This window comes from Notothenia coriiceps, unplaced genomic scaffold (genome assembly GCF_000735185.1).
Source record: "Notothenia coriiceps isolate Sejong01 unplaced genomic scaffold, NC01 NC01_scaffold00000339, whole genome shotgun sequence".
Taxonomy (NCBI): Eukaryota; Metazoa; Chordata; class Actinopteri; order Perciformes; family Nototheniidae; genus Notothenia; species Notothenia coriiceps.
In genome coordinates this window covers 11,243,327-11,266,450 of record NW_011333040.1, presented here as the reverse complement: position 1 = coordinate 11,266,450, position 23,124 = coordinate 11,243,327, and the positions used below count along the sequence as shown (strand labels likewise).

The following is a 23,124-nucleotide window of genomic DNA, read 5'->3' as shown; positions in this document are numbered from 1 at the left end:
CCCCTCTGTTTCAGCCCTGTTTCAAAAGTGCTGATTCTCTGTCTGTTGCTTTAGAATCTGAAAATAAGTTGCCACTCCCCACGACCCTCTGAGAGATATTTAGTTGAAAATAACAAAAAGGTGCTCTAGGAGGAGATTCAGGTGATAAGGTGTGTGTGGGGGGGTTACCTTGGTTGGTTATTGGCTAATGGTTACACAAGCCAAAACATTGTAATGACATCATAAAGTGGCCCAAATCTGATCAGCTCATTTTCAGGCAGGTTTTTATATAAATAGATCAGGACAAAAAGTGAGCGAATCTTTTTTCCTGAAACTTTCAGAATCTCTTTACACAGAGGGGACACATGTTTTTGTATAAAAGACATGAAATAGTGGATTTTGCATAATAGGTGACCTTTAAACTGACTTTGCATTTAAAGAGACGTCGATGTGTGAACATTGGGAAAGAGGGGAGGGGGATTCATCTCTAAAACCCAAGAAATGCAAGTAAAATCAAAGTAAAAACCACCAAAACAAATCCACAACACACTCGTTGCCACATGCACACATACAGAGGAGATCAACTCCGACCTCCTTATTTAAACTGGAACATACCATCTGCTCAGGTAAGCATAGGGTGAGCTGAAGAGGTAAAAATCTAAAAATAAATGACTCAATAAGAAATAAATGACTTCAATATATTTAGTCACAGTAATATCAACATGTTAAGTTTTCAATTGGCATACAAAAGCTCACACACAAGTGCACACACGTTGATACACTGTCACCAACTGAAAAGGTTTCCCCCCTTCCCCCACTACTTGGAATTGCCAAGTTACTGCTTCTTATGGATAATTAGGCACACCTGTTTTCACTTTCACTGATTGAGCAGATGACCTGCAGCAGCACATTTTATATTTCCCCAGTAATATGTTGAGCTTTTTTTAAGCTATTGTGTTTGTAATGATGAAGGTAGATGGTGTATTTATTTCTAACTGAATCAGCTCTTTGTAAACATGTTTGTTTTCCCGATGTTATAGATGCCCTCAGCTAACTATAGAACACACATTTTCTATTGTGATTCACTAGACATTTATTAGATTGAAACAATATTATGATGGAGTAAATCGTAACCACAGTAATGCTGTTGCACAGCATTCACACTAATAATAGAGCCCCCATGCCTTGGGTTATTCTGCTCATGTATTATTTTGTCTTTTGTTCTAGAGTGTGAATGCCCTTCAAGTCTTTGACGCCATATTGGCAATATAAGAACTTGATCAATTTAGGTCCCTTCCATACATACTAACTATCCAGTCCAGCAGCTGCTCTTCGGGTCATTACCTGATCCCGCAGCTGGTCCACATTTGCCCATTAGCAGTGAGGGAGATGGTGGGGCGGGGTATTTCTCTGTTGTGCCTGAACAGCCTATGCATTATCAATGCACATAGGGTGGCTCAAACATCCCCTCAGAATTTCGAAAGGCTTTCAAAAGCCCACAAACAACATTGAAAACTGTAATGCTATAGTCTTAAGGGATCTGACCTGGTTTTATCATTGGATGAACACTGGATGAAAAACGACCATGTGCTTGTGTTAGGAGTCATTCAGATTCCTAAAACAAGCATGTTCCAATACTCGACATAGCAGCACCCTTTAGCTCAACAGTGCACTTAAGCATCTTTACGCATATTGTTTTACGTTTTTGGGTCACAATTTCACCTTTTAGGTTTATCTCATCGCTCTCATTAACCGTGTTAGCAACAACAGCAGGAATACGTTTATCTGTACATTACATGCACAACACCAAACAGCAGAGAAACAAGTTAGCAATGATCTGTTGATCTTTGTGGAGCTTTTTGTACTAAGATACAAAAACAGGGCTTAGCCTACTGTTGCCAAAAAGCTCAACAATGAATGCAAATGTTTCTCTAGGTCATTTGGATGTGTAAAAAATTGGCTTGACACAAACTTTAACCAACCCTATTGCATATATCACTAGAGGAATGACTTTGGCTAGAGATCAAACTCTTACATTAATTATTTAGTGTATTGAAGAATGGCAGTCTAGAGATGGCTACCATGGATCTTTAACTATGCTTTCTGAACCCAAAAGTAATTTAGTTTAGTCAAACTAAACAAGAGCTGTATTTGTTCTTTAACCCAAGATATGTGGTTCCAAGGATGGGTCCGCCGACAATATTTTTTAATGCACATGTTCATAAGAGATGTTTGGCAATCTTTCCCACTAAATCTCACAGAACCTCCTCATCTCTTTGAATCGACCTGTAGAGCAATTACCAGAGCAGCAATTGAAATGCAAATCAACGCTAACAGGGAGGATTAAACGTGTCCCTCAGTGACAAAGTAGCAGAGTGTAATCTCTGGATTACCATTCGCTCTAAACCATTCAAATCATGTTTTCTGACAGATGAAACCCTGCTGAGTACAATACAGTGATCGCAATTGTGACAGCTACCCGGAAAGCACTTGTGATACCTTGGTAAGAAATGATTATTCAACCGGAGTCATTATAACTGTTTTTAGATTAATAAAGAGACATACACTGGGTTTATTGCAAGGTTTTAAAGTTTATTCCTTGCACAGGTTTTACTAAACATTGCTTGAGAAGAGAAGAATTGGGAGCAGTTCATTAAATGAAAACAGAGAGAAAAAGAGAGAAGTTGGCAAATTGAAAACAGGAACAGAATGGCCATGGAAAAGAAAATATTACACTTACGATAATAACACAAGATGTGGAAAATATCAATGAAAAAAAAAAGTCACAGCTCACTAATCAACTCATGATCAAAGCTGAATTTGAGGAATCCTAGAGTTTTCGTTGAAGAGAGGAATAAAAATGGAGAGAAAAGTAAAACTCTATGCAGAGGTAGAGTTCAGTGCACAAGGCTATGACACACACCTATTAACCCGCCGACAGGGTCTTTACTGTCGGAGTACATTTTTCACTTCAGGACTCACTTCTGGGTCTACAAAACACCAGACTGGGCTGTATGCAAACACATACAATAAATAGGATATACAATCTTTGAATACCTCTAACAGTTTGAACTCACAACAGCAACTCCGAATACCTTACTTTCCTAAAGACACATTTTGCACTCGTTCAAAGCACCATGCAAAACAACAGTTCTCTTTCCAGGACCCAACACCTTCCACCGTATTCCAAGTGCGCCGGGTCAGAGCAAGACGCCCAACAGGATCGTCGTTCATTTCTCCGCGACTTTGGTACGGTTTTTCTCACACCTGCTGTCTAAATGTCGCTAACCTGGCAGCCTGACGGAATCTTTCGTAGCTTGACACACAATATAACTTGTATCAGATGTGAAAATTGCAGATGAAATGCACAAAATAAGCTCGAGATGTTTAGGAAGCTATGTGCCGATGTCACAAATTAATGTGGAACTTCATCTGACCATATCATTCTTTAAAAAAGCTTTTGAGCCGTTTTCACACCTTTCCAGTCAGTTTGCTATCTTCTCAGGAAAATTGGAGTCCATTGGCCATAATGTAATTGTAATGAAGTTTATATAATAGAAGCATTACTTCACACTTTTGACCCATTGAAGTGTCCAAACATCAAATTAACTATCTTAAGGTTTAACCCTTTATTAGATGCCTGTACATTTTCAAATTTCCGATTTTAAGAAAAGGTCAAGAAAACCAGGAAGTGATTTGTTGATGAAAAAAAATTCAGATTGACAGTTTCACTTATTTCCAGGAAAAGAAACTGACGATAAATTATAAAAGGTTATCAGCAAAGTCAAAGATATTACTGAACACATTAAGACTAATATTATTCAGCTTTAAATGTGCGCTTAATGTATTTAGTCATAGTGTATTTTGACTAAAGTGATAACCTTTTAATTCATTGTGTCAATAACAAACAAGCATGATCGCTAAAGAAAATAAATATGGCAATGTTTCCACAGGCGTGGGTTAAAACAAATTTTGAAGAAATAATGAAATAAGACTGAATTGACTCGTATACATCATACAACATATGAAATCATGGCATTTTCTGCTTTGTAACAATAAAAAAGACCAAAAATCTCAAGTGGTATCTCCCATTTATATCTGAATACTTCACTTTAGTTTTTAATGGATTTTTTTCATATGAACAAGGAATCAAACATATTTACTATCCCCCTCGTGTACAGTAAAACTGATCCAATATACATATTCCAACTTCATTCTGTTTTTTGTTTTACAGTACAACCTCAGTCTACAGATTATGCACACCGGCGCTGTATTTACACTGTACAGAGACGATATAGCAAAATGTATACAATCTATCTTTTTGTAAGCAGTGTTTGAATAATGTTTTTCATTCATTTGGGTAGTCACCAGAACCACCCTGAAAAGTCATGCATTTTGTGGCTCCTAAATATCAATATTTCACTTGTGCTGTTTCTTTGTTAGCTGGAAGAACGGTACAAAACGTTAAAAAAAAAATACTTCAGTTATTTGTTCTATTCCTGCCGTAGAAAGGGGATTACTAGCTTATTACAGGCACCACAGGTCAGGACAATGGCAGTGAATAACATAAGCTCTACAGTATGTCTCACGTCTCACTGACAGTGGTGGACCGCTGTCTTCCAATCAGTCGTTTCCAAAGTATGCATGCTTAATCTCGTTTCATCACAACAACAAAGCAATGCATGGATATTGCTCTTAGTTATAGCTTTATCTAAAATATGGCCTTGCTGTAAGAGAAACTGTAACTGTGGGAGTTGAATTCCCAGAACCTTATGAGAACTTTAATAAATGGCTACTATGTAAATAAATACAATATGTAGTTCAGTCACATTTATCGACAAGGTAACAGTGGAATGTACATGTCTTTCCTTTGTGTATGTTCTGCTGGAAGGAGTTTCTGCAGGATGGGGAATACAAAAAAAACGGATATACGACATAAAAAAAAGAGGAATTAACCGTTTCAATGTGCCTGTAAGCTGTCAAAAAGTCTTCATGTAAGGAAGGGAATGACTGAACCAGATTAAAAAGAAAGGAATGTACAGGGTCTTCCTCAATCACAAGCCCATGGAGCCTCAGAGGGAATTTATGGAACGCTGTTGTCGCCTGTTGTTTCTCGCCTTACGCTTGATCCTATTTTCACTATCAGGTAGTCTCTCATATATTGCCATTTGTATTTATGTTTGACCTCCTCTTCGGCACCTGAGGTCCTCCTCCCAATCACTCACACACCTCAGTTTGGTTCAGCTCAGCTCTGTTTGGTTCAGTGCAGGCAGCCAGTGGAACTTCTTTTATGTACAACAGCCAGAGAGGGTGCCATCACATTAGTAAAAAAGTGCCATATTGTGTGTATGTGTGTGTACTGATCCACAGGACTGCTGCCCACCTGGTTCACCAGGCAGAGGTACAGTATGTGTGACAGGACTATCCCAGTGTTAGGAAATGATGGCCGGACACCACCGCACCACCGACAGGTTGTCTGCGCTCACTGACCGCTTCTTTGCTTTTTTCCTCAAGTCCTTGTATACGTCATCACACAACCGAGAGATGGCCTGAAAGACAACACAAAACATCAGTGTGTGTACACTATGAGAGACCACAATCAGCTTTCTCCTAACTTTTGAGATGAATGGCTCAAAGTATTAAGATGTTTTTTTTTACTGGTATTTAAAAGTCTGTTATTTAAGAGAAATAGTGGTCACAGTTTCTCATTACTATCACAAATAATAGTTAAGAAGCATGGTCACAGTCCAATGAAATTCCACTTTTAAACAGAAAATAATCTACAATGTCTCTACATTCATATTATATTTAATTAATTAATTTGTCTTAATATTTTTTTTCATATTGACAGATCACTATCTCTCACTCTTAAATACATTATTATATACTGTTAGAGTTTTATTTATATTTTCAATTTTATTGTGAAGAGCAAAAAAACAAAATAAAAAGGTAACATTCTTTTAAAATGTGAGAAAGTCAATGTATTTCTCTTAGGTCTATTTTGGTCAAATAGAGTCTTTTGGACAGAGGAATAAAGCATATAATGATGCATCTGCCAGCATTAACATCATGGCTGTTGTTTTAAATGCTCACTGCAGTAAAGCAGAGGAGGGAGAGACAGATGTGGAGGCAGTGGCGCTAATTACAAAGCAACACAGTCCTCCAACCTGTCCTTCACCCAGATGATCTATAGTCTTTGTTTTGTGAGCGCGTGTGTTAAGCAGAGGCTTAATTAGCAGGATAGCCTTAGTGCATTGTTTACCACATCCTCAGGCCACAATAAATTGGGTCTGGATTTAAGATGTCATCTACTCACCTCCAGTTTCTGGGCCTTCTCTCTATTGAGGGGCTCCAGGGGGAAGCTGAGGTTGTTGGCCTCTGCCATGGAGCGCAGGTCAAAGTAATACTTGGCGTAGACGCTGGATGGCACGTTGATGTTGAACTGCAGCAGCTCCAGAAACTGACGCTCCAGCTCATTCCTTTTGAGAGAGAAAGAGAGGATGTGTGAGCTAAAAAGAATCAGATATTAAGCTAGCAACCATGGCTAGGCGAAATTGAAATAAGTTAAGTTAGATCTTTAAAATGACAAATACAGTCTGTAGAGAGTATATAGTGTTAGTGCTCATGAGTCCATCATCTTCAAAAGACAGGTGGTGTTTTTTTCACATGTGCAGCACCAGCACCAACACACACACACCAAGTAAATCCCCAGAACATAAACCTTTCCTCAAACTGAAAGGAGTGATCTCTAAGCATTATGTATAAAAAAGAATATTAATCCCCCATCTTGAAAATGCTATTGTCCTGCATTGCCTCATGCTGCACAGCTCTGTGATCCCTTCGCTTTCATGTGCTTATCTTCAGTCATGGCTGATTCATTTCGCATTGTCACCTTAATAAGAAGCAGTATCCTCCTCTTCTTCTTCCTCCTCCTCGCCTTTTCTTTCCCACCCACGCGTGATCACAGGCATGCGGCAACAGACGGGCTACATTTAGACTCCACTGTAGCCAAACTCTGCCTAATAATGCGGCTTCCTTCTTATCTGGCTGTGGCAGCTATTTTCATCTATTTCTTTGTGTGTTCCTCAGTTCTTGCCAGACTCCCCTGTAGTTCTTTCACAGTCAAGCGTGTGTTTGCTGGAGGTGGAAAGGGGAATTCAGCTGGATATGTTCCCGAGGATGGATTTTAAAAAGGCTAAAAGTGAGTACTGAGTCGCTGTCGGTTAATTGCCATATGGGAACACACTCTCACTGGAAAGAGTCCAAACAGGTGGATGGCAGTTATTGCTCTGTAAAATCGGAGCCCAAGGACGAGAATACACCGGCGGAGACGAGCGTGAATGCATCAGAGTTCGGGGTCATAGCGGTGGCAACACGTCTGCAGCCTCGTGTTACCTCTCAAAATAATCCAGCTTCCAGATTCCTGTGGATTTAAGACGGATGTGGTGCACACGGTGGGTCATCATGCTCAAGATGCTTCTTCAGTAAAAGCCATGTGTCTCTTATTGTCAGCTTGTTAGAGGCTAATAAACCTATCCTGTTTCCAAGCTTGGTGACATGATAGCATGTGGGTTTATAATATGTATTCATTGGGAAAGGTGAACAAATAACTAAATGTGCCCTAGTTCTATCAGTGCAATGGTTTTTACAATCTTATATACATTAATCTTGCTCTGACAAAAAGGTAGATTACATTTGATTAGGGGATCAAATGTAATCATAAGGCTGATTTTTAAATAAAGGAGCCAACTTATTGTATCGCTGTTTGAGTAATCCAAGCTCAACAACTGGCCTAAACTATGACAAAACACCATACATGAGGTGACCTTTTGACCCCGAGGTGACCTTTTGACCCCAGGCTGACCCCCCCCCCCAAAGACAGACTATTATGAGCAAAGGAAGAACCTGAATGGTGACTAAATGTTGGTGAAGACAGGCACAGTTGTTAAGAGGAATGGTGAATAACAACTGCTGTATACAAAGTCTGATCAACAGCATGTTTTAAAGGAGTTGACGAATCAATAAGTGAACAACTAGAAAACGTATTAATCACAGCATTTTTACTGAACAGATGTAAAAATCTTCTGAGGGTCATTATCCTCTACCATTTTTTACATTTCATACACTAAACACAAGAGAACACTGATAGCCGCTGCCATCATTTAGCTGCAATAACCAACCCGTCTAAAGGCCTTTCTGTTGTGTGTGTGTGTGTGTGTGTGTGTGTGTGTGTGTGTGTGTGTGTGTGTGTGTGTGTGTGTGTGTGTGTGCATTGTATTTGCACTTTTGACTTCCCCCATATCTCTAAAACGCAATATTTTGGGTGTGTGGAGCAACTCACATGTCCTCCACTGTGATATCCTTGAGGATCTGGCAGTAGTCGACGTTCCACACCGCCTGGTCGTCCCACACTTTGGATGCCAGGAGGATGGCTCCTAGCACGATGCGCTTCCAGTTGACAGGGCAGATGTCGATTTCAGCATAGGTCAAGAGCCTCTCCAAATACACCTTGGACGAAGACATGTCACTTGTTAACATCTCATTAATACAGACCTTTCTACTCTACGAATAGACAAAATCTTTCACATACCTCCCTGTAAATGCTGACTTTTGTTCCAGAAGCTTGTATAAATGCATTCTCTATATACTAATTACCTATGTATATAATTTTCTGTGATTAATTACATTACATTGCATTTAGCCTCTGCTCTCCCTGTCTATGATCACTTTCAGAGTTAGTTTGCTGCTAGGCTGTTTTTCAGTCTCCTGCCTACTCAGTGGCGGCTGGTCATTAGGGGCAGGTGGGGCACAGAAATAATTATTACAACAAAATGCAAAAAAGAAAATGAAAATAAATATAAATATATTTTAAGATCATGTTTAATCATCTGATTTGTCTGTACATTGCTGTTTTAGTCTGTGTTCTTCTAATTAGTGTCTACAGTGTGTGCCTATTGAGCTGTTTGGAGCCATGTGGGACAAAACCCGATCATGCCCCTCCCTCTCACTGTCTAAGTGAACGGTGACTGTAAAAACTACACTGCGCATGCTCAGAGTATTGTCCTATTTAATGTGTGTGGCAAAAAAATAATGACCATAGGGGCAGAGTGCTGCCATCCCCACCATACGTCATCTCACATAATTCAGAGCTGATTGGCTGTAAGTACGTGTGCCGCGAAAAGTGTGGTGTGTGAAGAGGAGAGAGAGACACGTCCTAAAACCAGGAAGTAAGCTGCGCATGGGTTCCCTCCACAAAAAAGCAATGAGATTTCTCCATAGGATTTTAGAAAATAGCTCAAAATAAGATCTGTGGGAAACGTACCTGTTAGATAAATGCACGTTTTGTTCAGCCGGATAATATCCACATGTCTACCCTACTTTTATAATTTTCTAATCATAAATCTATCGATTAGATTTGTGATAGACTTTTGAAACTACAAGAAGATAAGGAGGATTTTTACAAAAAAGTAATAGAGATTTTTGCCGAGAAGGATAGGCAAATGGACTTCATCTTCAAGTCAAGGTAAGACCGCAATTTTATTGAAAATGGGATCTTACTAAGAGAGAACAATTCAATATTTAAATGATAAAATTAATTTTTTGGGTATCCTTTTGTTGAACTGTCTGTTTAAAATTAATCGAAGCATCAGACTAAAAAAGCTTTTGAAAATAATATTATATTTTTGATTTAGGTCAAAATATAATATGTGTAAACCTAAAGAGTCAGTGTCTCACCACCCATGAACCTCACTGCAGAAGCTTATATATAGACATCTACGTTTTTTGTGCCCCACCACTTTTGTACATATAAAAACGCCACTGTGCCTACTCCTCCTCCAGGTAAAAACCACAATAACAAGATGTCAGAAAATGATTCAAATCCAGCTTTCCCCTGGAGCTCGCTCATTAAAACATATCCATGTGGATCGAAACACTGGCTCTCTCCCCATTTCCATTTCTCTCTCTTGTTCAGTAGTCAGCATTCCCACAGTCTGCAGATCACAAAGCACACGGAGCCTGCGGGCACCTGTTCCTTACCAGAAGGAATACATGTACAGGAACTGATTCCTCTGATCATCATTTTTGTTAGAAAGCCGTTGTCGAGCATGAGAGCTGCAGTGATGATGGAAGCTTCAGAATAGCTTACAGGTTTCTTTTTTAAGCTCGTGCATCTCTCGTTATACACTTCAAAAGAATATGCCTCTATGTAATAAGTGTGAAAACATATCCTTGTCATCTAATAGTATTTAACGTTTTTTGATATTTTTCCTCTGTTATTTAAATATCTTTAAATGTTCAATGTGGATTTGGTACTATTCAGTAATTTAAAAAATATGTATCTTCAGCATACTACTGATACTTTGAACATGTAATTTGCTAACAGCGATAACATAATACAAACAATAAATCAGATTCTTGAAACAGCATTTTTTCCCCTGGCTCACTAGGAACTACATTTCTTATTTTCTAAAAATAAAATGTGCTGCAGGCTCAACTGAATTCAAACCAGTCGCAGCTTTGAAATCTGTCATCCCTTTGACAAGTCTGACAGAAAAGTATTTTCTGTGGCAATGCTGTATTTTCTATAGCAGAGTGGAATATACTGTGCACTCAATTTATTATAGTTCTGTCAGAGCTGCAATGTGGCAGAACTGTTGGTGTTATGTAACTTATAATCTAAAACAGAATCCAAAAAGACTGTTGTTCGGGGGACGATCATTTGTGAGAGCGTGCCTATTTCGGTCCTATTGTTGGACGTGCAATTAGTACCTTGTGGTTTGGACTGAAAAGAGAAAGGAAAGGTTGTGAAAGATGCAAGAAAATACACGTTAATTATATTTTGCAGCCTGGTTTAAATCGCTTACTAGACAGCTCCGGTGGCTAATTGGACACGTCATGCTGGGTTTGGCTTTGCTAACCTATTGTGGCGATGTGGCCTGCCAACAGACACCACATATACACCTACTGGCAGCAGCCATTGAAGAAAGCCCGCATGAAATGAGAGCCAGGCCACACGCTGAGTGATATGAATGCAACTGCACAGGGAGTAAAACCATAATAACAAGCACAACAAACAACCCAGAGGCAGTGTGGTTGGCAAACTGTAACCCTGTTTAACCACAATGCATCGCCTCTGACTTTAAGAAGCTGGGATCTTTCCATAATAAGAGCAGGATTATCCATTTTAAAAACACATCAGTCTGCTATTAAACATCTTTAAGTGTGCTACAATAATTCACTTTTTTCATACCAATAGTTTATCTGAGACACAAATAAATAAGCTTGAAAATAGCTTTGAGCTGTGGAGCTGTAGCTTCACATGTTACTAAGTGCAATGTGTTTCCTTTGTGGTGACTTTCCTGATCTCTGTCATCTCCATCTGCTGGAGAAGCCTTTCCTTTGCTACCCTATGATGTGAGGAGGCAAATGAAGACTCCTTTCTTAAGTTAGCTCTATCTGCTAAGCTAACCCAATAACCGCCAGCCAACGGCTCTATTCAATTACTGATGACCTGCCAGTCTGTACTCTGGTCTCTGGGGGACTGGCAGAAGCAGGCCATATGCCAGACTGTTTTAGTTAAGTCTGTCACATCTTTGTTACAGACAAAATGAAGAGACACTACGCCTCGCTGTTTCGTGCCTCTGTCATCCGTTGTTGCATCTGTCAGGAAGTAGAGCGACTTAATAAGAGGCCACCAGGCCGGCCATATTAACCCTGCACTCTCCAGGCCTCTGGGGACACACGTGTTGGCCATAGTGACAAAGTGTGGAAAGAGATATTTCTGGGCAGATGAGCGGGCAGGCAGAGAGAATTCATTTCCAACTTAATGTTGCTGCCAAAATCTGGGGAAAGAAGTATAGAGAAAACTGCAGATGTAAGTGAAGCTTAGATATCAATGTAGGTGTAGATATTCCTATTATAACATTGCTTATGATTACAAAAAACACAAATAACTCCACTAAAGAAATTGTAGTGTTACATCATTAAAAGAAAGCACACACTGGAAGGCTGTAAAAATAAACAGAGGAGAGTTAAGGAAATCATTAAATACAAGCGGGTGTAGAGCTGTCCTTTTTTCGTGTTTTTAAAACAGGACACAAGTCTGGGGGAGAGAACCTGCAGTACAATAAAGCGCCAATTATATTCTTGCTACAGGCACAGACTTTCTTCACAGCTTAGTAATTCTAAAAGGAAATTGCACAGATCAAACTATTCCGTAACAACTCTTGTGTAACCTTCTAATTTCCTCGTCTCACCTGTGAGGATTAGAGGAGTTTTCAACTTGTTTAGGGGACACAATCTCTGGAGGGACTTATAAGGCACTTTAACAGATTTTAGGAAAAAATAAACAAGGTCCAAAAATAAATGAGAGAAAAGAGTGTAAGGAAAAGGAAGACAGGACTTTTGACACTAGGGAGGAACAAAGAGAATCAGAAAGCAACACTCCCTCCTGGTGTCAGAACTAAAATACACCCCCCACACACACACACAGACTTACCAACGTGACAATGGCACACTCGGCTGTGAGCTGTGCGGCGCTGAACAGCGTCCTGACAAAACGGTAGATCTGCTTCTGCTCAGGGTCGTGTTTTTCATAATCAGGAGGAATTTCAGACTTCTACAGCACAAGAAAACACACAACATGAAAATGAATGATTCACTCGGTTCACAGCATCTGATGTTATTGTTTACCAAAATGGAGGAGACAGCCTTCCCCGTGTGGGTATTTATTCTTCATCAGCTTGTGTGTTTTGTCCTGACAGCCCTACAGCCTTCACGTAATGGAAACGTATGTGTTGTTAAGGCCTTACCGTGAGCGGGTGCAGTTTCTCATCGAAAATGTCTATCACCATTCTTCCGTCTACTTCTCTGGAATGAGAAACAGATAGAGGGAACATCAGGTAGGATAGGAATCAAGAGCAGATGGCTTGAGGCTCATTTCATTTACAATATGAATTCCACCCTCAAGGATGTCTTATTGCCTGTCAAATAGCCGTTGGAGGGCATGTATGTGCTCTTCTAACAGCTGCACTACTCGGGATTCCTACCAATTATAGTGAATAGAGACAAAGAACACAATATCTCTACACCCGCTATATTTTATCACCGAAGGAAAACAATTTAATCACACTTTCAACATAAGCTTTGAAAAGGCGCCATGTTTTTCTGCCAAGGTTTATCTTTGTCTGCTAACCTTTGCTGCTGATGTATGATGTCGAATTTAGAAATGGACTACAGATCAAGAGGCACGTACTCATTTAAGGAATGAAAACACTCATACCTGTTTTTTATGTGGTAGTATATTGCGAGGGCGACACTGTTAAGAAACAAAAGAGAATAAAAAAGACAATTAATTAAAAACTATAACCACCATTAGGCGACTTGGTAACATGTGTGTGTGGACGGAGGTTGAATAGATTATGAGTTAGTTTATGCAGTTACCATTTGATGGTGTATTTGAGGTTGGGCTGACTGACAGTGCTGTCATCGAGGAATATGGTGGAACATGAGCTGTACTTCCGTCTCACCAGCCCTGGATTATGCTGGAGTTCACCCACATACATACAAAATGACAGATAGACACATGATTGTCAAACTCTATTTCTCAGACCAGCTAAAAAGTTTGCTAACAGACATTTGAAAGTAGAGCACCTGTGAGCCCACAAACTCATTCTGTCATGCGGGAATGGAATTTATGGCGGAGTTCACCTTCAAGACAGCATCCAAACATCCAATTACTGATGAACTTTCAAAACATTTTTATTTAAACTCATTTGCTCCTGGCACATACTGAACCAGAGCTTTATCACGTGAATTGGGTTATTCAAAATCAAAACAATGTTAGAGAGTCACTAACTCATCTTAAAAAACATACATATTTTAACAATTGCTGAACTTGGGACGGTAAGAATTATGAAAAGATGAACTCCACCATAATGTGATGTGTCTACATGATGACATTTAACTAAATATTTAAGCTCATAACACACATCTACAGTAACGACAACTAGAAATGCAATCTTAGGGGTTTGAAAGGGAGGGAACACTAACAAGGGTACGATCATTTTGAGGACTTTACCTTGTTCTCCGAAATGTGTGTGAACTTGCAAAAAATACAAGACATCAAATCACCAATTGTACCATTATAACATTCACAATAGTATTACACTACCAAATAATTTACTGTCAAATGATAACATCTTGTTCTTAAGCCTTAGTGCAACTTCCACTACTTCCCTTTTTGATTGATCACACACAATTTCCTTCATCGTACTTACATGGTTGATGTAAAGGCTCTTCCGCTTTTCTCGAACTAGAAAGGAAGATGAGAGAGAAGTGTCAACAGTATGAACAGCAACACACATTTCAAACTCAACAAGTGCAGTACACAACCCTCACAGACAGGGAGCAGCATTTATCTAGGGTTAAATTCCCTATCATAGATTAAAAAAAGAAATGGAAGCTTTTTTTCCTCTAGTTATACTATATTAAACGGAGCATGGCAGTTTAGTGACCATCTTTTTAAGATGAAAAACAAACATTTGAAAGTGTTTTAACGTGCTTAATTGAATATGAATACATTATTTGATGAGTCCATATAAAATTAAGCATAGTGGCTGCTTTATTCAAGAGTGGATTGCCACGGAGCTACTTTTTATTTATTTCTGTTCATACAAATGCTAAATCTGCTTAATGGACGTGAGCGTTTGTTAGTTTTAAAGAGCTCCCTTCACTGAGTGCACGGCAGCACTATAACCACAACACAACGCACACACAGCGCTTATGTCTGTTTGTGCATCCATGTGTGTGTGTGTGTATAGTAGGATGGCTCTGATGTAGGAGCACACACAAGGGAAGAAAAAAAGAGATCGCCAGAAAAGCAAACCAGAACATATGCAGAGCGCAGCAACACACATCTAGAGAGCGCCACACACACACACACACACACACACACACACACACACACACACACACACACACACACACACACACACACACACACACACACACACACACACACACACACTTTTTCTCCTCTAGACATACGTGACTGTGAGCACTGCTTTCTAGCAACAAGCCACTTGCATTATGATTAGGCCTGTATTCTTTTATTTAAATAATAACATCCTTACTGCAGTGATTTCTGAATTCATTTCTGAGACAATAATAAGAAAGAAAAGCCTATCCTGGTTTCTACACATGATGACGCTCATGTTAAAGCACAATTTCATAGAGCAGTTTAATCCCAACTTTTATTTTATTCACAAGTCAAAACTTCCTCAGGTGTTGCTGGTGAGGAAAACAAAGGGTTTATATGTCCTTTTAGAAATTAAAATGCGTATTGTTTGCATCCCAGAGCAGGCCTTTTCATACTGTTGCATCAAGACCAACATACACATGGGCACAAACACACACACGTAATATGAAATCAGCGGTTAGCAGAGAAGGCACGTCACCCGCAAACGAGACAGATCAAGTACAAGAATATACAGTAAAGCTTAGACCACACACAGTAAGCATAGTACTACCCGTCATATAAGTGCTTACCTCTCTTGCTTGGCACACCAACTGAAAGAATACAAAGTCCATGTTGTCGCTATGTCTTGCTTTATACATTATGTTGAGATAACACACAAGGGCTAGTGAAATAAAAGAGCATCAGGACCAGATATCAGATCAATATGTCCGCCTTCGGGCTACACACTCTTTTCTCAATATGAAGCCTCTTATCATCAAAGTAAAGAGATTATAGCTGAAGTGAATCTCAGAGACAGACTTCATCACATTTCAGTTGATTCAAATGCTTTCACTCTGAAGGCTCTGAAGGGTCCAGGATCAGTCTCTGTCTCGTAGAGATGATCAAAACACCCAAATGTGCCTTAAAATCAGACGCAATGGCAGCTGGTATAACGTTTCCACGGGAGCCTGCCTGGAGCCTTTTTGGTAGATGAAAGGACAGTGCTTCTGTATAGCTCTACATTTGAAGATCCCTGCATCAATGCAACAGCGGGTGGCATAAGCCATTGTCTGACTTTCATGAATACTTTTTAACCAGGATGCATCATCGCTTCATGTGCAATCTGCCACATATGGCAACCCTGTTTTTTTTGTTTTTTTAAAAGAGACTTCTAAGAACTTTCAGAACAACATGAATGGTTGAAGGCTGGTCTTAAGGGATGATAGGGAAAGACGTGTAAGAAAAGATGCATTCTATTGATGTAAATGTATGCTATAGTTTTTATGATTCAAACATAAAGCTGGGTGGAATTGTATACAAGCAGTATGATGTGCTTTCCTATTTTTTTTTTAATGGACTGGTGCATGGGATTCTATCAAGGTACTAGAGGAAGCATGAATCATTTCACAGTGCTTTAACATTCCAAGAGACATTCTTCAAGCTACAGTCTTTTAATAGAATGCAAATAGAGCAAGAAAAGTTTTTGGATGAGTCTCCTTGAAAGAATTATCCATTAGCATGTGCTAATAGTACATACTTTCAGTCTTGCACTATGTTTCTGAGTAAAGAAAGAACTCACAATAACGACGTTTTACACTCCATCTACCTCATCTAAGCAGGTCCTGTGTGTGCCTGATACAATTACAGCCAAAGACATATTTAACACTGGCCGTTAGTAACCCCCAGACACACTCACCAACCCTCCCTAGACATTTTCTGGGCCTACTTTAAAAGCGAAGTTACAAAAGGTAGGTTTGGGAGAAATTAAAGGTGGAAGAAAAAGCTCACCGTCAGTCTGAGACTTGCTGAGGAAGATGGTGCTGGCCCGAGGATGATCCGAGGGATTGTACTCCATGGGCAAATCTGAAAGAACAAAGGAAACAAAACATAAGTGTTACAGGCAACAATACAAATTAGACCAGTGATTTAAATTCAGTTTTAAAAAAGAAAGATACACTGCTGGTCCAAAAACAACTTTCCTTAGAGATTGCATACTGTTTGGTGAGTAGCTGAACTCATTCTTAAGATTGAAATGATATTCATTTACACAGTAATTATTAAGAATAGCAGGCAATTAACGTAAGGCTATGATGACTAAAACCTTTCATTCTGAGGATGGATGTGTGGGATTGGCTTTAGGGGTTAACCACCTCTCTTGCAATAGACTGAACTAAATGGAAAAACAATGTGTCAGTTTTCTGCAGCAGCGCTGTGTAAACGGCTGTTTGTAAATCGATGTGCTCAGCAAACACACTAGAAAGCTATAGATTTGATTCCAATCATTGTCTGTACACACACACACACACACACACACACACAGGCTACCACCTAGAACCTCTACCAGATTAGACAGTAGCTGCCTGGCAATAGAACCGGCAATAAATGACAATATAAAAAATCTTTGAGCATTTGATAAGCTGGTGTACTCTGACGGCGTCTATCCTGCAGATACAGTCACCAGGGGCTCGCTGTCATTAGGGGTCTGAGATATGTCTTTAGGAAAATGTACAAATAAGTAAATAAAAACAAGAAAATAGGACATTTAAAATCACATTTATAACTGAAATTCTGCATAAACTTGCATTTATTACTATTTTAAGAACAATGACTTTTGGAAGATGATGGGGGGGACAACATTGTTTCATAGATACTTTTTACAATATAAATGGTCCAATTCCTCAGTAGGTTTTTACATTTTTGTTACACATGCCATGTTCCCCTTGTCTGATGTGCATGTGCTAAACCAGATTCAGTTATAGGAACAGTTGCCTGGCAGATTGGTGCTATTTAAAAACCACTGAATATATTAGTATCAATGTTGTGTCCTAGTTCCAAAGCCCAAAATCCCACAGGCAGAAACAAGAGTTTTTATTATTCAAATATAAACAAGAAATGTACATAAAAGAGTTGGTATTTGAAGGATTCATGGACTATGATGTAAGTCTGCAGCCTGGTGTTTCAGCTATGGCTGCCTAGTTTAAAACAAAGAACCACTGCTGTTTGAACAGTAGATTGGTATTATATCTCCACAGCTGCTTCAATTGTATGGAAGACTGGAGAAGGGATTTCATATCCTGGAAAACCTTAGATGAAACATTTGTTGACATATGGTTATGATCATTATTCGGTCTAGGTTAATCATGAACGAAAAACTGTAACTCTATTTCAATCCAGGAAAGTCAACTGAATTAAGACACACACACACACACACACACACACAACAAGGGTGTGTTTTTAGGGGGGGTGTCCCAATCAGCAGCTTCCTGGTTTCTTGGATGATGTCAGTAAAAGAGGAAGGGTCAGAAAGGGACCAACACCCAGAAGGACTAATGGAGAGCAAGGACAGCAGAAGCCAAGAGATGGAGGACAGAAGGAGAGTGACAAACTGGTAATGAGGGAGAAAAGGGCAAAAAGGGCAAGAGAGCTGAAAATGAAGTGTGACAGTGACAGATTTGGAATTTGATTGACAGGAGAGAGAAGACAGCAGGGGCTGCAAGGCGAGATAATGATAGAAAAAATGACAGAGAGAGAGAGAAATAGAACCGAGCGCAAAAAGTAAGTAGAAAGAGGAGGAAAAAAGGTCAAGAAGCTTGTGGAAATGAGCATGGATGATGTCAAACTATAGATCAGCCTTTAAAAACACATAATGATGACTACAGGGCATCAGCACACAGCGTCAGTCAGTGAGCCACTGCTATTGTGTCTAAACTCTTTTGAACGACTGTCTTTTTGTGTTTGAAGGACACTTGAAGGGCCTCAAAGAACACTCACACACACTGCTATGTTGTAGGAGGAAGTGACACACGGTGCTGAATTAAAGATGGGTGTGTGGGAAGAAGCAAAGAGCAGTGCAGGAGAGCTGAATGTGAATAAATTATGCTGCACACACACACACACTGCTTAACTGCTAGTGACGTATGCAGTGCACTCATAGCGCACTCACATATGCCTTTGAAACACATCAGTCACAAAAAACTTTAAATCGCAAGTAAAGTTCTCGTTTTAGAGAGCAAGGCTGTTTTTCTTAAAGGGACAGTGTGTGTAGGATTTGGCATGGGTGCGAGAAGCCCTTTCTGAGCTACTGTAAAAGAAACATGGCAATGCAACATAAAAGGCTCATAATTAAACACTAAGGGAAACATCAATATATATCAAATTATAATTCTGTTAATGGAGCCCCTTGATACTGCACCCTGGCCCTTTAACTTGTGGCGATGTCACTTTTTAACACAGGAAGCCGAGTGACCCAGGGAGTGCCCCTCTACATGTCTGGTGTCAGTGCCCTTTAGCGAGGTTCCTCCCTCCCAATTTTTCTACAACCTGAGGTAGACGAAATCACCCGACTTCCTGCGTTTCAGGAAGCGGAGAGGAAATGAAGTAAGGGGTGACGGTTACACATTGTTAGGGAGGTAGACTGAACAAAGAGTAAAGAGAATAGGTCAATGTGTGGATTTAAGCAGGACATATTTTATGGACATTTTAGCATTTTCATTTTTCTTATTTTTCTCCTCAAAAAACAAATCACTCATGCATGCTTCCCTAATGCACGCTAGAGGCCCGTTCCAGTATTTCCTCAATGTGATGAAGTACTTTAATTTGTTTGTTTTCCCTCTAGCCAATATCCATGAACTTGGTTGATTTCAAAAACATTTTATTAAATCACATTTAATATTAATACCACAAAAGAAACACTTGAACTAATTTATAGCCAACTCTTGCCAACATCAGAGAGATCCGTCTTTCCTGCTCTACAAGCAAAGTGCGTTCAGCCAATAACATTAAGACAGCAATTTATACAGAACGTGTTAATCTTATAGAATAAACTGTAAGATTGTACAATGGTAAACCTTTTTTATTCCCATTAAAAAAAATCACAGTTGCCAACTTAACTCTAACCCTTATTTTTGAAAGAGCAGCTGCAACCACCTCCAGAACAAGAGATCTGTGGTGAGCTGTTTGCACTCTGCCTGCCTGCCCTGGAAGCCTGTCATGGGGGGGGGATGGGGGTGGCACATCAGCCCAGAGAGGAGAGAGGAAGACCTTTCTCTGGTTTTTGGCTGACCTACTGAGCCGCCAGCCAGAGGGGATCCAGATGGCACAGCACGGCACCACCCGGCCTTTCAATGGCACGCTATCAAACAATACGCCCACAAGGTTAAGCTCGTAAGCAAATCTTGTAATAAAGCCTTTGATACAAGAGCACAAGATGTATCGGTTTGAAAATAGAAACAGTGGCATAGACACTGAATACTATTTTTGATAACTCCAATTTGGCTATTTGAAAAATTACAAAAATGTGTGTGTAATGTGCGAAAGAAAGTGAGAGTTGGTGAGTAGGGTACAGGGCTGTGAATGTGCGACAGAGGGCAGATCTTGACTGTTAAGTAGCTTTTCACCTTGGATAACAAACCACTCGAGTTATGGACCCCTTGTAAAAGCATGTTATCTTTGCTATGGAATTCACTTCGGTATCGCTTAATACAGCTGCTGTGTTTTCATTTGAACAGTGTGTGCGATAAGAAGGAACGGGCCAGAGTTCTCGTTGCACTGATAAGGTTTTTATTGTTAAGCCTTAATAGCAATACTCCATCTGCTTTTAGTGGTTATAGTCAGGAAATCTTATCTGGATGGAGGAAAAGATAATTCAACAAACTGCCCTTTTGTTCACCTTAATCATTGCCACACATTTATTCTGATTGATGCATTTGCCATCACTTAATGTCTGGACTCTAACACTTGAGAGAGAGAGAGAGAGTGAAAGCAGGGTAAAGGGAGGATATGGGAAAACAAGTGAATGAAAGGCTAATGCCTAATGACTCATCCTCCTTTTAGCTTTCATCTACACACACGGACATGAAAACACACACACAACAATCAAACAAACCGCCAGCAGCAGCTCTTCCTAACAGCTTAAACCACCCCAGAGCTCCCATCATCGATCGACAACGGCTGCCAAACTCAGCGCGTTGTTACACACTCATCTTCAGAGGAAAAGAGCTGAGCTTTTATCAAAGGAAAGCCAACAGGGACATGAGGATGGAGGGGAATGTGTAGGGTGAATTTCTAACAGAAAACATTCCTTCTGATGACTGCAGCACAACTGGATTTTGAGCATCATATCCAAAAACATTGTCATAAAAGTTAAGTTTCGATCAATTCAGTTGGTAGAAAGCAGGAGTTGATTTGTTCCAAACACTTCAACATGTCTTAAGATGAGACATATGCGTATACAATTACAACAGCGGCCTGACAACAAGAGTAGGAAGTGTTGCTGTGACTCTTGAGTAAAAGGATTGGAGAAAAAAAACAATTTAGCATCCATCCAAAAGTTGTTGAAAGGGCTTGCTAAACAAACTAAAAATGTTCCAATGCGATGAAAAGTTGTGGGATTTTTGTATTAATCATTTTATCAACATTAAGCCTCACAGCTCTGTGTTGACAGGATTACATTAAAGCATCCAACCGGCCTAAGAACTCTTACAATCCATCACAGTGATGTGTTATTTGGCGTTGCCTGGCTGGGGCGATGTATACTGATGTGTTTGTAGTGGACCCGTCTACTTTTACACTTGACTTATGGCGAGGTGAAGGTAAGAGTGGAAAAGCAAAGAAAACGTTTTCCCAAAGAAAGAAAATAGGATACATTACACATGATGTTCACGTTGGTATCCCAATGTGACAAAGGAGGCAGCAGTAAATGCAAGATGGAGATGTTGGAAGGGGCAAGGGAGAGAGGCTACTTGTTATCGATATTAAGCTCATGTTTTTTTTTACAGGCACTTATCAGTGTAGTTAAATATAATGGCATTGCAACATCAGCTATTATACCTCCCATCTGCTTGTTGAGGCTAACATCGATGACAGTGAGACTAAAAGTTGTCTAGCTTCAATAATGATTCAGATATTTTCTCCTTTTGAATCTATCCTCTTTGTAAAACAGTTATGGTAAGTTAGTTAGACCCTCCAGAAAAACGCGATTCTGCGATCGCAGAATTTACCGCATAATCAGCAAAATGGCGCAGATTTTTAAAAGGCCGCATATTTATCAAATCCCCGCATTTTTCCACACAAAGTTGAGAAGAAAAAAAGTTAACTCGTCTTGACGTGACGTCATCAGCTCGCGCATCACAGAATGTAAACAACACTGTATAGAGTGAACGTGTGGAGCTCACACGATAGAGAAAACACCAAGATGAAAATATCTAATCCATCTCATTTACCGACGAACATTTCTACTAAAGACCGGGCAACAAGTGGGGGGAAACTATTCTGCACCCCGTGCAACTGTGTGTTGGAGCATAAGAGAAAATTGACGGTGACGACCCACTTTGATTCATTCAAACATTCGAAAATGCTTTCTGCTGCTGCGGACAAGAAAGCCAAACAACTCACGTTCACCGAGGCATCAACCTCCAAAACCCTTTCGAGGGCTACAAGAAACGAGGTGAGTAGCCTACAAGATTGAAGCTGGTCAGATAACGAACGAGTAAATGAAAACAGAATGAGGCGGAGAAGTGTGTGTGTGTGTGTGTGTGTGAGATTAAAATAGCCCAATTGCTTTTACAATAAATAAACATTGAATGTGTTTACTTGAATAGTAAAGGGGTTTAACGTTAGTGGCAGGTTGTGTGTGAGAGAGAATAAATAAGACAACCCAATATTTAAAAAAATTATTATTCTTTTTCCCCGCATATTTCGCAACTTCCCGCAATTTCACCGCATAAAATCACATAAAAACCCTGCATGTTTAATCGCATAATCAAGGAATTTAGTCCGCGTTTTTCTGGAGGGTCTAGTTAGTAAGAGCAGAGATAGGCACAATGGGTGAAGAAGAGACAAATGAAATCAGAGCAAAGACAAAAAAACACCATCAGAACTGCTAAAGCAAAAGATACCACAGTGGTAGAAACAGTGTATAATTAACAAGTCCTTTCTGCGAAGTGCATGACAAAAAAGTACCCCTCTTTCACAACAATGCATAATTATGAAGGAGCTAATCACATGTCGCTTTGATAAAAACGTTCTTGCAGTTTGTTCCCGTTTTGTCTGAACAATATTCTGTTTACCATCATGTCACACAAATGTTTGAGAAGCTAAAAATATTGAATATTTATCATTTTTGTTGGAAAAACAATGACTAAATTGATCATCCTATCATCAAAAGTTATATGTGTGCCTATAAACAA

General features: G+C 39.6%; 1 protein-coding gene across 4 annotated transcripts; it reads right to left on the bottom strand.

The window, feature by feature from the left end:
• Positions 1–2,550: 2,550 nt before the first annotated feature.
• Positions 2,551–16,801, bottom strand: ccny (cyclin Y). Of its 4 annotated transcripts, XM_010771283.1 has the most exons (11): positions 16,727–16,801; positions 15,529–15,549; positions 14,259–14,293; positions 14,060–14,083; positions 13,423–13,523; positions 13,262–13,297; positions 12,792–12,849; positions 12,479–12,598; positions 8,321–8,487; positions 6,296–6,458; positions 2,551–5,528 (listed from the first exon to the last, which is right to left on the bottom strand). In XM_010771283.1, exons 1-11 carry the CDS (start codon positions 16,791–16,793, stop codon positions 5,412–5,414), a joined length of 909 nt encoding a protein of 302 aa, XP_010769585.1. In that variant the 5' UTR covers positions 16,794–16,801; the 3' UTR covers positions 2,551–5,411. The 4 variants fall into 4 exon arrangements, with proteins under 4 accessions (XP_010769585.1, XP_010769601.1, XP_010769593.1 ...); XM_010771299.1 differs by lacking the exon at positions 14,060–14,083; XM_010771291.1 differs by lacking the exon at positions 15,529–15,549.
• Positions 16,802–23,124: the final 6,323 nt, after the last annotated feature.

What these genes read in the sequence shown, in the direction of transcription:
- ccny (XM_010771283.1), bottom strand. Translation starts at nt 16,793, where the DNA reads ATGGAGTACAATCCCTCGGATCATCCTCGGGCCAGCACCATCTTCCTC. An exon ending in CTCAAATACACCATCAAATG is followed by an intron (nt 13,298 to 13,422) that starts GTAACTGCATAA and finishes GTTTCTTAACAG; the next exon opens with TGTCGCCCTCGCAATATACT. An exon ending in GATATCACAGTGGAGGACAT is followed by an intron (nt 6,459 to 8,320) that starts GTGAGTTGCTCC and finishes CTCTCTCAAAAG; the next exon opens with GAATGAGCTGGAGCGTCAGT.